This window comes from Trachinotus anak, unplaced genomic scaffold (genome assembly GCF_046630095.1).
Source record: "Trachinotus anak isolate AG129_WGS33_773 ecotype Australia unplaced genomic scaffold, CSIRO_AGI_Tana_v1 ptg000009l, whole genome shotgun sequence".
In the NCBI taxonomy this organism is placed as follows: domain Eukaryota; kingdom Metazoa; phylum Chordata; class Actinopteri; order Carangiformes; family Carangidae; genus Trachinotus; species Trachinotus anak.
This window is the reverse complement of record NW_027273860.1, coordinates 14736431-14752387: the sequence shown is the minus strand read 5'-3', so window position 1 is coordinate 14752387 and position 15957 is coordinate 14736431. Positions and strand designations below refer to the sequence as shown.

At 40.4% G+C, this 15957-nt stretch overlaps 1 protein-coding gene across 1 annotated transcript; it reads right to left on the bottom strand.

Moving 5' to 3' along the window:
• Nucleotides 1–1105: 1105 nt before the first annotated feature.
• Nucleotides 1106–5594, bottom strand: bloc1s5 (biogenesis of lysosomal organelles complex-1, subunit 5, muted). Its single transcript, XM_071485524.1, has 5 exons — nucleotides 5251–5594; nucleotides 4718–4800; nucleotides 3255–3387; nucleotides 2679–2737; nucleotides 1106–2096 (listed from the first exon to the last, which is right to left on the bottom strand). The coding sequence occupies exons 1-5, from the start codon at nucleotides 5267–5269 to the stop codon at nucleotides 1923–1925; spliced, it is 468 nt and encodes a 155-aa protein (XP_071341625.1). The 5' UTR covers nucleotides 5270–5594; the 3' UTR covers nucleotides 1106–1922.
• Nucleotides 5595–15957: the final 10363 nt, after the last annotated feature.

The window sequence follows — 15957 nt, the reverse complement described above, 5'->3', positions numbered from 1 at the left end:
TACTGTCACTCCTTGTTCGCAGATGATGGGCTGTCCCCACGATGGACAGCTGCACCCAGTCACCAAGGCGGGAGGTAAGGCATTCACACAAACATACATTAGCGCTGCCCTTTGCCTCTTAACTTCTGATGGCATGTCTGTGCCCATTCTGATGACGCATCATCTACTGTGTCCTGCCAAATGCACACATGTATGCACAGACACACGCAGAGCGAGGGGGTGTGGGGTGGGGTAGGTCACTCGTGGCGAAATGGAAAAAAAAAGCTGTGGCTTCTGTGAAAGAGGAAACAGCAGCAGTGAATTTACTTCAGCTGTGTTGTCAGACGTCAGATGCTTTTGCAGAGGGACTCCCTTTGTTTTATTCTCATTTTTCTTAGAGAAGCTTTTTCCTTCAGCTGATGGATGGGGTGTCCAGACCTGCATCTTCAGATGACAATGGGACATCTGACCTTTGAGGTGTCTGGGCAGTAAGAGTATGTGGTAGGGATGTGAAGGGAATTATGTGAGGTATTTGTTCTAGCTTGTCTGAGCTGAACTCTCTTCTCAGTCCTGCTGAGAATATGCCCAGCGCAGTCAGTGTTTTGTCAATGCTAAAGGCAGACACAAAAGGGTCACTGAAGGGTTGGGAGCTGAGACTGCTGCTAACCTTTGTTTTGACTGTTTCTCCGATAACTTATGAATGAGACTTTCAGGAGGTTTTTACCGGCAGCCGAATTATCTGCAGAGGTGTCCTCCTCTCCATAACCAGTGGACCACGGGATTGAAAGTGTTAGAAATACCGAATAAAGCAGTTTCACTTTAAAAATCACTGATTTATGGATGCTGTTCAGACGCAGGACATCTTGCAGATCCAGACGTCCAATAACTAAAATCTTTCATCCGATTAAAATATACAGTTGAAATGAACCTAGGTGTAAAAAATGTGGCTTAAAACTGGATAAAAGTCCATTTTGAGCTTCTGGCAGGTAACCACAACACTGATGCATGAGCATGGGGGTTATGACGTTACCATGATTATAATCATGGATTTCTTTAGGTTTGAGAATTGATGGAAACATTTGGTATAATGTAAGTACACAGCTCAAAATATATAACATAGGTCCAGTCGTTTTTAGACATTTTAATGTGGAAAAGTTACATATCATAACTATAGGCCCCTGTGGTCCATCAATCACATAAACACAACAGGCAAAATATAAATGAACTCTTGGAGTTTGTGTTGATCATTCTGTACATTTTCAGCACTCTAAGCACAAAGTATGACACAACTGAAAACTTGTTTAACCAGCAATAAAAATATTGGATTTGTGACTCATTAAAATCAGATTTGAGTTGGCAAAGCAAACAAAAAAAAAAAGCCAGCTGCTGCTGATCATTCAAGCCGGTGTCAGCAGTAGCCTGTTATAATGAAAGTTAAAGAATGTGCAGCTACTTGGAGGTTAAATGTTCTAAACACAGGAGAGCTGGTGAGGGATGGTTTCTTCTGGAAACACTTCTGTCTGAGCTCGTTTCAACAGCGCTTGCCCTGTGCCGGGCTCCTTTCAACATGAGGGCGATGCAAATTTATCATCAGCACCCTTCAGGCAGGCATCCATTAAAAATCCTGAAATGCTTCACAGCCTTCAGTGATTGCTTGTTTAAAAGTTACATACTCCAGACCCTTTGCACCTTTTGCGTGCCTTGCTGGTTCAGTGGGCAAAAACTGTGATTTTGATGGCCTGCGAAAGTGCCACATTATTAATCACACGTGTATTTATGATTTGGAAAATGTTGACTCTTGTGCAGGAGCATAACCTCTGTTTCTGGCAGCCACCACGTATATCAATCAAAGCCAGTATCTATATTCTACACATGCACAAAAGACACCCACATCTGTAACAAGAGTGTGTTTGTTGATTTGTACCCTCACAAACATCAACTGATTAGAAGGGTGAAAACTTGGTAAGGTCCATCTTCATTTCACTGTAATGGGTGCTGAGTCGTCCCACAGCCTTGTCGTGCTCCTCATCCACCTCCTCCTTTAATCTCTGCTGCTCCTTCAGAAAGTCTGTCCATTCATCTTTCAAATGCTCCATGTTCGTCTGTAGCTGGGCGCTCTGGAAGGACCAGGAAGATGAGAACACGACAAAAGGGGGAAGAACGTTTTTTGACTGCACAGCTTGACCAGAGGTTTTAGGGGATAATCAACAGTAAATGAGACACATGTTTATATATTTTAAATTTCAACAAGACAACGGTACAAAATTTAACATGTGGTGCCTCCAAGTTTGTCTCAGTTAGCCCTCGTGTGCTGCTTTAGCTCTCACACCTCCGCGCATTCACACATTACACTGAAGATGATGATGTAAGGCACTGAATAGGGCTTCACTGTGGAGTTTGGACTCCTGTGTCCTGCATACAGCACATTCAGGCATTCAGCTTAAATGTGCTGTGCACAGGATCCCCTTGAATTTGAGATGATGTATAGCACCAGTCAAGTTAATGGGAAAGTGTTTCCAAACTTTTGACTGGTGATGTATCTCAAGGGGTTTACTCTGATATAACAAATGTAATGAATACAGTATATTCATATGTCATGTAATAAATGCCTGTATTATTTGCAATGCAATCCAATGCTTTATGAGGCTATGATATTTTTGCCACCTGTGCTGGAAGTCCTTTGTGAGAGTTGTTTTTACCTGCTGTGCCTCTACCTCCCTCTGGTGGACTCTGTCTGCCATGTGATTGGCAGCTTCCACTGTGGGAGGACAGCAAACAAAAATATCAAATAGTCATATTCAGATTATACAGTTACTCTAATGCAACATTGATATGAAAAAACTTTACAGCAATATATTGTGGCTTAAAGGAAATAACTTTCAATACGAAATAGAGAATAAGGATAGAGACAGTGACCATAATTTGCCACAGTAGGTTTCTTGTGTCATCATTCTATTATGGGAAGTCAAAATATAGTAAAATTATTTCAAACAAAGTGTGGATTTTCATGTCTTTAGTTGTAAGTTTACATGCATTGCTGTCAAATATGCCCTGCATTAGTACTTCCAAGAGGCACGTTCAAGAAATACATAGCTGTCGACAAAAAAAATCATCACTTCATTGTTTGATCTTGTCAATGCACCGACCAATGTACAAAACAACAAACCACTTTTTCTATCTAAATACATGGCAACAAATACAAGGTTAAACCTGAAATGACACAATATTAGCACAAACTAAAAGCTGCAAGTGTGAATCTGAGACAGGAGACTTACACCGCTTAATGATGTTAGACATCACACCCTGGTTTAGATCCTCTAAATTTGTGGGCAGCACTTGCTCATTTGCTTCCACCACCATCTTATTGAGATTCTCCAGCAGTCTGCTCTCCCTGTGTCCACGTTTCTCCTGAACGGCAGAAGAGGAAAGCTCAGTGTTGTCCCAGAAATACCACATAATACACTGAAAACATGCTTCTTCATTGATATAGTACTCAGTCTTAACATGTTGCCTCCATTTAAAAAAAAATTGAAGTGAAATAATAACTACAAATGGGTTGAAGTCATTTCCCGGTACTGTCTTTTTAAAAAAAACAAGAAACCATTCTGTATCATTAAAGTATATCGATCTCTCCACTGCAGATGTTATTTGGCTGGGGAATATTTCTGAACAAGCCAGTTTCCACCAAAAATAGAAATATTAAATATTATTTAATAGTATGAGAAAATCAAAATCAATTGCTTAATGAAATTGCTATTAGCAGAGATAAATATAATATATTGAAAGAGCCTTAAATAACATGAATGCAGTGCAACTTTTGGATATCAAACAAAGGCATAAACTGTGCCAAATTAAATGATACATATATATATATATATATATATATATATATATATATATATATATATATATACACACACATCTAGACACACACACACACATAATAAAAATAATGTGCTTTTTCAAATTCCTCTACAGTGATGTCAGGGTTTGGTTCAGCTACAAAACAGCGGCTATGAAGATCACAGAGAGTGACTGTCTGGCTAAAGGACACTTCAGCAGGTGGACACAGATGGTGAATCAACCCTCTGAATGACAGACAAGCTGTCAGTACTGTACACTACACAGTTGTGCCCCAAATACCATGTGAGCGTTTGCAGAGTGTGTGTAAGTGTCCTGTGCATTCGGAAAGTATTTAGACTCCTTCACTTTCTTCACATTTTGTAATGTTGCAGCCTCATGCTTAAAAAAACACTTGCTCCAAACTTCTTCCATTAAACTATTATGGAGGCCACTGTGCTTTTGGGAACCTTCAAGGCAGCAGAAACGTTAATGTAGCCATCCCTAGATCAGCGCTTTGACACAACCCTGTCTCTGCAGGCAGTTCCTTCCACTTCATGGCTTGGTTTTCACCCTGAAATGCACTGTCAGCTGTGAGACTGAATTGACCACAGGTGGACTCCAGTCAAGGCGTGGAAACATCTCAAACCTGAGCTAAATTTCAAGTGTCATATTTATGTCAATGTGGCGTTTCTGTTTTTCCTTTTGAATAAATTTGCAAAAGTTTTGTCATTTTTTTTGTCAATGTCAACTTTTGTCATTATTAGGTATTGAGTGTAGATCAACGAGAGAAATGAAGATTTTCTTTATTTCAGAATAAGGCTGCAAAATAAAATGTGAAAAAAACTTGTCTGACTCTTTTCTGAATGCACTGTGCATGTGTGCAAGTGCAGGTTACCTCGAACTCTCTCACAAAGAAGCGGATCTCTGCATTGATGATGGGTCTGTGGTGTAGAAGACGGGACTGGATATCACCCACATCTGCAGAACCAACACACAAGAACTTAAAACTCAGCTCAAACGAGGAAAACACAAGAGCAAATTTTACACCAATCTTGTGACAAAGTAGTATCTTGTTTTAAATCAATACTTTCAGCACACTTTAATAGACTGTGATTTTAAGTTTGTGTACGTAGCCTTCAAGCTATGAAAGATATATCTTATTACTATTAATTCCAATCAAGTCTTGCATATATATATATTTTTTTTAATCCATGTACTCTATAAAAGTTTCTGAAACTAAACCTAACTATACTAAAGACAAGACACAGATTGTAATATCAATTCCAGCGCTAAACACAGTCAAATACCATTTTAATGAACCTCGCATCTGCTCCTTATCAGACCAGCTGCCTTTAAAAGGTAAACAGCGAGGCTAACATGCTAACATGCTAACATGACAATGATCGTCCCGCTATGGACTTCACTCACCTTTAGCAATCTTGTCCATTTTTATAAACTCTGCGAACCCGTTGGTTTTGACAGTGAAATCAAAGTTTTGCTTCCTGTGGAGCAGCTACCTCAACCTGATGCTAACTGCTAATCATTTGCTAAATGTTCCTAAAGCTAAGCTAACCGACAGCTATTTGTAAAAGCAAAAGCGCTGCTTAGCAGAGCGAAACAATCAGTCATTAGCATAGACTTATTATTTATTGATGCATATCAGCTACAAAATGAAAACATTGTTATTGTCTTCTGCTAATTAGAGTCATGTGAGTGGAAGTTAGCTTCTTCTTCTTCTTCTTCTTCTTCTTCTTCTTCTTCTTCTTCTTCTTCTTCTGTTGAAATTTGCTGCAGACTAGACGCAGCAAAGGTTGCTGCCCTCCACAGGCCATTTGCAGAATTACATTCAATGTTAAATCATAGAGACCAGTGAGACGGAGAAAATTAATTACAGTTTTTATTATTTCACAATTTACTGCGGTGACGTTTGATTTCAATGAATGATTCATGACTCCAATTTCTGAAAGCTCTGCTTGCGTGAGGCAATTCTCTCAGTGTGATAATTCACACATTTCATCAAGGTGTGATTTAGAGTTTCTCCACAGATGCATTTTCCACAGGGGTGCATGCCAAAACCATTTCCAGCCCGTGATTCAGTGCACATTGACCCAGGTTAGTTGTTACCCTATGGTCCGTTCTGCCCATCCTTGTATTTGATATGTACTTCAGTGCTGAATTGAAAAATAAAACCTGCCTTTGTTCCTTGTTGTATTAAGCTCTTGGACTCGACCCTTCCACACAGTACTTCCAAATGTAATTCTTCCTGTTGATGGCTCTTTACTATCTTGTCAGTAGTTTTCCTACCTATGGCTTCCATGTGTGTTGGCACGCAGAAAAACCCAACAGTTTTCCCCAACTTAGATAACACAGTCAAAATTTCAGTATTTAGATCTGGCCCAGCCCCACTTTTCCCATTGTTCATTGCCATTAGTGCTGCAGTAGAATCTGAGCATACGATTATGTTTCCTGGTCTACCTTCCTTTCCCCACCCAAGTACCCAAAATATTGTCACAAGCTGTAAATATTTAGAACTACTTCCGGGCACAAAGCCGTGGACTGAACCAGGTAAAAGGGGTGTGTCACAGATCTGACCTTTTTGGAACAAAGTGGCATCAGTCCCTATTTTTTAAAACAAATGTCCACACATTCCCTGTGTGTCATTAATCTAGTGTATAAATCATTTTCTGCCAGGTTGTGAGAAACGTCTGCACCTCGTGTTTATTCTCCTACAGCCAATTGTTTGTTCATAGAGTAGACAATACTGGACCACTTACCCTGTGGCAAAACCTGCAGAGTATCTGGACCAAATTCCATTTATTTAGAACAACTTTCAATTACCACTCCTGACAGTAAACATCAAAACAACAGTAACAGTAAAAACAAATTAGACAATAAAATAAAACTAGGAATATTTGAGGATGTTGGTCGCCTTGCAAAGGCAGTGAGAGCTGAATATGTCACTCAGTGAAGGCAGTGGGGAGCTGAACATCGTCTGTGTGGTTTGATCCTCCTCTGAAGAGCTCATCTGTCCTTTGCAGAACAGCACACTTTCAATAGTGCGGTGGTAGAAAGACACGAGCAGCTGCACAGATTGGTGATTTTTTTCTTGAGAGTCCTACAAAGGCACAGCCTCTGTTGCGCCTTGAATACTTGCAGTGCTGTTGGTTGTCCAGGAGAGGTCCTCATAAATGTGGGTTTCTTAGGAATTTACAGTTGGGAACCCTTTCCGCACTGTCCCCGTTGATAAGGACAGGCGCTATATTCTCCTTTTTCATCCTAAGGTCAATTATTAGTTCCTTTGATTAGTGCCAGGTTATTCTCAGTCTAGACTGTCATCCCTGTCTGAAATTAGACCATTCACCATCATGTTCTCTGCAAACTTCATGATGGTGTTTGTGGGATGGTATGGTGTGCAGCCGGGTATGGGGTGTAAAGGAGTGGAGGTGGGAGGTGGTGATGGCCTGCACCAGAGACAGACTGAAGATGATGGTGAAAACATCTGCCAGTTGTTTGGCACAGGGTCTGAGAAACCTCCTGGTATTCCATCTGGGCCTGCAGCGTTCCTCCCATCTGCAGCCCTAAGCACAGGTCTCACATATGATGTTTGCACCGTGAGTGTGCGGCTTATGGAGGCTGGAGGGGGAGTCATATCAATCCCATGTCCTACCGCCTTGAAACAAGCACAGAAACAATTGTACTCCTCTGTCTTTATGACTATTTGGCTCCCTTGAGACCTGGCAACCCTGTACATTTCCCTGTCCTTAGACAACAGTCTCTAATAAAGTTTTGGACCTCTTTTACCACTGAGGGTTTCTGATTTGAGTTGCTAGTTTCTGATAGAGTTTTACAAATTTTATTTTAATTTCATGAATGGATCACCCAGATTTAAAAATCCATAATTAGATAATAGACATGATGAACATCAGCCAGAAGGATTTTTCATAACCTGGCAACCAAGAAATTGCTCTCATTAAGGAACTTAACTGATTTATTAAATATTAATTAATTAATCTATTAACCATTAAAAAAAAGCCATTATTTACAACGTGTAAACCCTTAATAAAGGATGCCTCATTCGAAGATGTTACTTTTTATAATAATGGTTTGATATAATTTCTAATCTTATAACTACAGAAAGGACAGCACCTATAGTTCAATACACAGTGCTGAGTTTTCAGTGACCTAATGATGCTTGGCAATAACAATATTCTGCAGGTGCATGATAGTTTTGAGTTCTGCTTTGATACTTAAATGATATCCTACTGCTAAAGACTCTTCAGGAAACAATAAGGTGTTGTATGATAAAGTTGATACAATATTTGTTAGACTCTAAGAGCATATGAAAGGATTTATTGTGTTAGTAGAATATCACAGGAGATAAATATAGTTAAATTAAAATTATAACAATACTCTAAATAAATACACTTTAATCTTTGTTTAAATACACTTTAATATTAGACTGAGTATAGAGCAGGTTAATAGTTTCCTTTGTTTTGTTGACCTATATCAGTACAGTACCTAAACAGGGACAGCTGAATTCAGATTTTGTTTATACAATGGTCACATTGATCAAGATAGAAATATAAGACTAACAGTCACAAGTTTAGAAGAGAAATTGTCTTCACCAGTCACCACAAGATGGCACCAAATCTAGCTTTTAAAATCCAGTGCTGGCAAAATCTCAGATTATCAAATGCTGTTATTACACTTTATGAAATGCAAATATATTAGCATGAATGTATTAATGAGCACAGCCCTTGTGGCAAGAGCAAAGTACATACAGATATTCAGTGAGAGTGGGAAGAGGCAGCGTTTGGGGCAAACAATGCATATAAGTTGTCAAAAGTTTGTTTGTGAACCCTGAATTCATTAGGACTGTCATGTTACGTTAAGGAAAAAGCATTAAAGCACCACTTAAGTTCCCAATTGTTTAGTTAAACACTTACATTACACGCACCATTAGTTTTCATTTGGGCCTATTAAAGAGATGATATGATTGATCAACAGCTGAAGGATAAAAACAAGCCCTTCACTGTAGCCTGTTTGTCTGAAGAAACACGAGAGGATCTCTGACAACAAATCATGTCAGAGGGTCTTTACGATTGGAGCGTACATGCTGTTATTTAGTTTATTCATGACACTGCAGGGTGAAATTAGAAAACAAAGATCTGCTCTGAGAATGGTAGGGAATTGAGTTAAATCCATTAATTACTGTATTTAAATCAAAGCAGATTAACATAAAAGTAATTTTGTTGTTTAAAATATAAAAGAGGACATACTCAAATTATCACCAGAATTACTTTACATATACTGCATATTTTTATTATATTTTGTAAATCTTTTTTTTTTTTTTAAACTGCGAGGTTTTGACAGAATAACAATAATAATAATTCTCTTAAAACATGTTTTAGGAGAATTTTATCATGTTTTAGTTTTTACATTTTATGTAAATAGTGAGTGATTGAGTGAGTGAGTGGGATTTATGTAGATAACATTAGTATATTTAATTTAATTTAAGTTTAAGACTTTATCCATCTTCTTATTTTAAAAGGGAGGAAAAAAAGTTCAGATCTCCACTATTCTAAAACTTATCCAAAGTTGCAATTTCCACAACATTAAAGACTTTGGTGAGTCAGGCCAACATCAACATAACGAGGAAATATCTGTCCTTTTGCATCATTATATGCAAGCGTTTTGATGTTGGGCTGCAGTTTGCATGCGAGAGCTTGTTGCATGAGAGCACATAATGTGTTTCTCAGTATGTCAGTCCCACAGCTCCATTAAGTGAATCCTGCTTTTTATTTGACACTCCGGCGCAGAGCGCGAAGCCTCTCTGGGACACTCTCCAAAATTGTCACTAAAAAGAAAGCAAGTGTTCAAAGCTTTGTAAAACCTAAAGTAAATATGTCAGCACCTATTTCAACTTTTCAGCAGTTGTCCTTATTTTAAGTCTGTTCATATGTTTAACTCTTCGTAACATTTTTTATTGAATCCAGGTCAGTTAATTGCTGTTCTGCAGCACTAAAATTCAGCTTATTTCATTAGTCATTTTTCAAAATAAATGATCTTTTTTTTTTTTCAAGTGCTCGTACTGTAAATGACATGATGACGTTAATGGTATTTTGAAGTAACTCTGCAAATGACATTCAATATTATTAGGTACCAATACAAATGAATGGAATTTAGCACCTAACCTGTTCTATGCAATGCAAACAGAGTTAAAGGTAAAGGTAAAAGTAAAGAAAAAGCCAATACATATACTGTGTAGAAAGATAAACAAATGTACACTATGGGGTAGGGATGGTAAGAATGTAACCAGAAACCAGTGAATAATATGTAAAGTAAAAAGGGTCTGGTTATGTTATTAACAGTATAAACAGCGAGCAGGTATTTAATAAAGGAGACAATATGTGCAGTTGATTATGGCATATGACATTTGAATTTGTACCCTTTCATTGTCAGAAAAATCCAAATAAAATCAAGAAATGATTAATAATGATCTGATGACTGAAATTCTACATTTTCACATTCAGTAAATCTTTCAACAATCTCTCAAAGAAACATATTTAATAGCATACTATATGAATATAAACTTCATGAAATATCCACTGAAGAATACTTTATACATTTTATTGTGAATTACCTGACCATACAGTATGCATGGATCTTTTTTTCCCCGTCATATAAAACACCCTATCTCCTCCTCATCGTTACACTTTGTGCTACAGTATAGTATGTAGGACCAAAGCAGCAGTGTTTGGCCACTCCTGTGTATATGATCACCAGTATGCAGATGATGTCCTGCAGCACTTCCACAAACGGTGCTTGAGCAGTGCAGTGGGAGGTCTGTGAGTGTGGTTTACTAAATATGCCCAGTGGCCCTGCAAGCTCACCCTGGTGACACTCTTGCCTCTGTGTCTCTCTCCTCCCTGGCCCGACCACACGGCCCCTGCAACGATAGTAATCGCATTACCCATTGGGTATAATTATTCTGCATTTTGGTGCTCTCCTCTCTCTCTCTCTCTCTCTCTCTCTCTCTCTCTCTCTCTCTCTGTCTCTCTCAGCTTGGCTGGGTCTTGACACTGGGGTCCAGACGGAGAACTGCAGGGGCGTTGCTTTGTGTTCACAACACCCTGAGCGCCGCTCGCTTCACCGTGGCTCTGAACAAGTGGAGGTCAGTGACGGAAAGAGGGAAAGGGAAGGAAAAGTGTGTGGGGGGGGTGATACTCTCTGGATGCCAAGGCCTCTGGGCTGGACAGGAGGTGGGGGTCGTGGGAGAGGACTTTCTGCCCAGTAACCCACCTACCCCCTCCTGCCTTTCTCTCTTACCACATTCAGTGTCTTATTTCATTTACCGTCTCTGTCTCAGTTCCTGGGCAGCAAGCAGGTTGTTTGTCCTGATGGCATCACTCTCTTGTCCCTCTGCCTGCTGGAGGTGGGATGCCTCAGAACTGCCCGCCAAGTAGAGGAGGTGGGGGTGAAAACCGAAAATAGAATGAAAAGTATACAGTAAAAAGGTGTGTAGCAGGAGGGTAAAGACCAAGTATACTTTTTACACAAACATACTTAAGGCCCTTAGGCATGGGACTTTACAAGTCACTGTGTAGCATGACACTATCCTGCTGTCATTCTGTCCCAGGGCCTGATGGGAAGACACAGTGGCGGTACATGGCTCACAGCCAGAAAATCAACATATGTACTCATCTTCCTGTGCTTTTCAGGGAAGGAAAGATTTTTTTTCTCTTTAGCTGCAAACCAGAACGAAACCTTGTCAGCCGCTTCTTGCGATGATGGTGAACTTCCCCTTTTCCTTCCAGCCTGAGATCGACACTCAGGCATTAAGGGAGGACTACAAGTGTGTGCGTGTGTAGGAGGAGACCACTGTGTCGGCTGCGATTAGCGTTTGCAGTGGGCCCCTGCCGCCATTTCAGAGCCCGTCCTGACGATTAACAGGAACCGCACTGTCATTTCTCCTGTGGGGGGCTGTCCCCCTGTCCCCTCCTGTCCCAGCGAAGGGAGGGATCGCATTTTTCTCCAAGAGGCAGTGTCGAAGTTGACTGAAGGCAACAGGCTGGGGAGACTCCAAACCTGTTGAGGCAAAGTGTCTCGCAAAGTGTCCACAATCGAAGTGACAGATGTGGGGTGGATGGAGTGCTGGACGAGGATATGTCTACCTTTGTGGTGAACAGAATTGCTTCTTGTGGCTGTGGCATTTCACGCACACGCACACATGCACTTAAATAATCCAGAAACATGCATACAACTTAAACAGAGGAGGGATTGAGACAGTGACGTGGAGGGGGAGCATCGACTGAGCTCCTCTTTATGGTTTTTGAAGTTTCCCTTCAGTTTGTGCGTGTGTGAGTGTGTGTGCTGGGTGATACAGGACGTGGGACAGAACAGGAGAGGAAGACAAGGAGTAGGAAAAAGGGGGTCTGCCCTGGGGTCAAACACACATGCGCACAAAGTCAAACACACAGTCATATGAACACATGCACACACACGCACACACACTTCTTGGGCTGCTGTGGCATGTTTGGAGCAGTGCCTTGTCAGATTAGGGCCATGCTGGCTGTGTTTGATGGCCAACCTGGACAGACAAGGCCTGCCAGGCACAAACTAGTCAGGCACATGATGTTAGGGCGGACACACACACACACATGCACACATACACAAAAATTATCCCGAGCCAGACCAAAGAGACAGATGACACCCAGCATGAAGCTAAAGCCAAATCTGTAAGCGTCCACTGCGATCCAGCTGGCTAGCCCTAGGGTACCTGTCTCTGTGAAGGGGAATCAGCGTCACCCCTATGAGCTGTCAAATTAGCTCACAGGGCTGGAAATGCTGAAGAGATTTGGCCCCTCGTTGTGGAATAGCAAAAAGTGGGGGGAGGGGCGGGTGGTATTAAAAAATGTTATTAATTCATCTTCCTGTTGGGAAAAAAGGTTAAACTCCCAACAACATAAATAAGGAAGGGCGGGGGGGGGGGGGGGGGGGGGGGGGGGGGGCACATAACGAAGACGCACAGAACACATGTGTGTCTGTATAGACAGACACACTGTTCCAGCACCAACGAACACAGGCACAAATGCACATGCATGCCGATACTAACGGATGCACAATATCAGACAAAGAAAAAAACGTTAGTGCGTGCGTATACACGTATGCACCCTGCATGCTTATTCGCACATACACACAAACACAGACTCACATACACAGTGCCAGGGGCAAGCTTTCAATTACTGCCAGTGCTAAGCAGTCACCTGGGAGAGATGTACCATGTTTGAGTGGAAAGGCATTTCCACCAAGATTTTTTTTTTTTTTTTTTTTTTTACCTCTTCTTGTCCCAGTTGTAAGACAGCTGTGAATGTCTGGAACATGATCTGAAATGACATTAAACAAAACAGTAAGTGTTTCCTCAGTGAACATTTACACCAGAGGAAATTATAAAGGAAAGCTTGTTTAAAAAGTGAGAGTGCTGTAACAACTGCAGAATGTGTAAAAAGGCCCAGGATTGAAGGATGATTAAAGGATCAAAATAAGATCATAACTGTGAAAAAACTGGAAACATAGTTGATTTAGTTTGAAGATAATCTGGCAGCATGAAGGAAGACATCACATATTAAATTGATTTTAAGTTATGAAAACAACAATATTTCAAAGTAAGAGCTGCTGTCATTACCTCATCACTAGAAAAGATTACGGTAAGGGACTGTATAAAAATTATTGCTGTAAAGAGAGGGGCTGAACTCTCTGCTGATGTTCCACGTCATAGAAAAGTACAAAATTGGTACAATTATTTTCACAATTAATTAACTGCCAAAATTATGACCTGTATCCCCTTTAAATTTTGTGTTTTTTGCAAAAAAGATATGGAGTAACTGATTCTCCCCTTTCTTGAAAAAATTTGACTACCCTCGGTTTAGCATAAACAAAATATGTAAATATGTATATATCAAAATCTCCCCCTTTGACTTCAACATTTTTTTTTTCAATGTAAATTATGGTTAAAATCTAAACAAGAGAGATGAGTTTAAAAAATAAATAAATAAAAGATGGCTGCCACGTTTTAGCCACAATGAAGTCCTCCTGGGTCCAAAGTGTCCCTGCCATGCTGGCACGCTAATAGCCACAGCGGGTTTCCTGTGGGTGGGGTGACATTGACAATAGTTAAGAAGTAAGGACTGCCAACAACAACACTGCTCCCTGGTGTGTGTGACAACATGTTGACCCCTTTGGAGAGCCTGTCCTGCCCTGAAACAGACCAGTGTGTGTATGTGTGTGTAGTTGTGCGTTAGGGTATAAGATGGAACTTGACAGGAGTTTAGCGCTGATGACCACCCTGGTGAGAGATGGCAGCGCTCCTCCTTGAGGGAGACACTGTCACTCCTCTATGTTTGAGCATGGGTGTGTGATTGTTCTCACTTGTTGAGCTTCTTCAGGCGTAAGAAGTGTGTTTTCTATATATCGTGTTTTCAACCAGGAAATTTAACAGTTGTGGTTTTGAAATTAGCTGTTGACAGTTGACATTCTTGTACAAAATGTTGATCAATTTGTCATTTGATAAAAAAAAAAAAAAAAATTAAGGGTCTTTCTGACCACATGAATACAGTTGAAGTAGATTTTTTTAGCGGTCATCACAATTTGAAGATGTAAAATATGTTATACAAGTTTGCACCAAAAACGAAAGCATAAGGTAGACCACAGGATGAAAAGCGTTACGTAAAGCACTGACACTAGAACACCTGTCTAGAATATGACATATACATGATGCAAAGTGGATATATGACAGCTGAGGTATCTCCATGACTTTGAGATTTTAGCCGCGCTGGCAGCATGGCTCTGGGAGTGGTAATGCAATGTTTACCAACTGTGACAGCGTGGCTGGTATTGTTCTCACCACGTGTGTGTGTGTGTGCGCGTGTAGCAGGAACTACCACAGAGGCAGTTTTGAGTACTTTAGCACGTCTTTAAATGTGCAGGATACAGTCATTACACTTTCCAGGTGTGTAGTTCAGATTAAAGAATGAACCCAAAAAAGAGTAAGTAGTAAGTACTCATGTAAAAACTACTGAGTTCTTATGGGCTGGAACTTCAACATGTTGACGGACATTGTGGCTGGTTTGATACCATCACTGATTTTATTCCATCTTGATCTAACAAGGTGAATCCATCTAAGGAAACTTCTCTTGCAAAGACAGCAGCATAAAAAGCTAAAATAAAACAAAATAATACAGAAGAAGCGACACCAGTCCACATGTTGACATTCTGAGCCATGAACACTCAGTAGTTATTACTACATTATTCCAGTACTCATGGGTTGGAGCATGCCCATTTTCAAACTCGCTGTAACTCATGACTGTTTTTCACGGTTCTGATGCTATCATGGTGACAAAATCTGTCCACAGACATATAAACATCTGCAAAATTACTCAGGACCGCCTCTCGCAGGAGGTGTCTCCAGGACCACATTTTGCCATTATCACACACACACACACACACACACACGCACACACACACACTCATGAGGTGAAAACAATACCAGGCCAGCTGTCGTGGCTGGTAACAATACTAAAAACAGATAACAATCTTCAAAAAATGCTAAGAACAGAGAGACAGAATGAACTTTTCTGTGTTCTGTGTTATGGAGATCAGTGTACAAGATCTAAGTTTCACTTTAGTTGAACTCAGGCCACAAAACCTGGTAGAATATTAGCCTAGTGCACACTGCTTTGGCTCAAGCCCATGGTACGGAGAGCACAGTCACAGTCACCGCTGAAAATACTGACTAATAAACTGGCACATTTGATGTGAGAGCCGGGTTAGATTACAGTTAGAGTAAAGTGCTGGGTCGTGCCCAAGCTGTTAAATTTCATCTCAGTGAGTAAAACAAATGTATCCATTTTACCTGCTTCTATTCCTCATAGCATACTAACAACAACACATTGAAACGACTTCACAAATGCCACACGAGATGCTCTGTCATCTTCAAACATGCTGAAAATTATGGATTCTTATGGACTGCAGCTTTAAGGCACTTCTGCATTGCCTTCATTGCTCTTCTCTTTTCCTCTCCTCTCTATTCCTCTGCTCTCTGCTGATGTTTGTCCCTGAAGGTGCTCCCTTAATGTC

Bases quoted from the DNA above. Each gene is read 5' to 3' on its own strand.
- bloc1s5 (XM_071485524.1), bottom strand. The intron at 2,738-3,254 runs GTAAGTCTCCTG...GTCCTCCCACAG, and splicing joins GTCTAACATCATTAAGCGGT to TGGAAGCTGCCAATCACATG. The intron at 2,097-2,678 runs GTAAAAACAACT...TGGTCCTTCCAG, and splicing joins GGGAGGTAGAGGCACAGCAG to AGCGCCCAGCTACAGACGAA.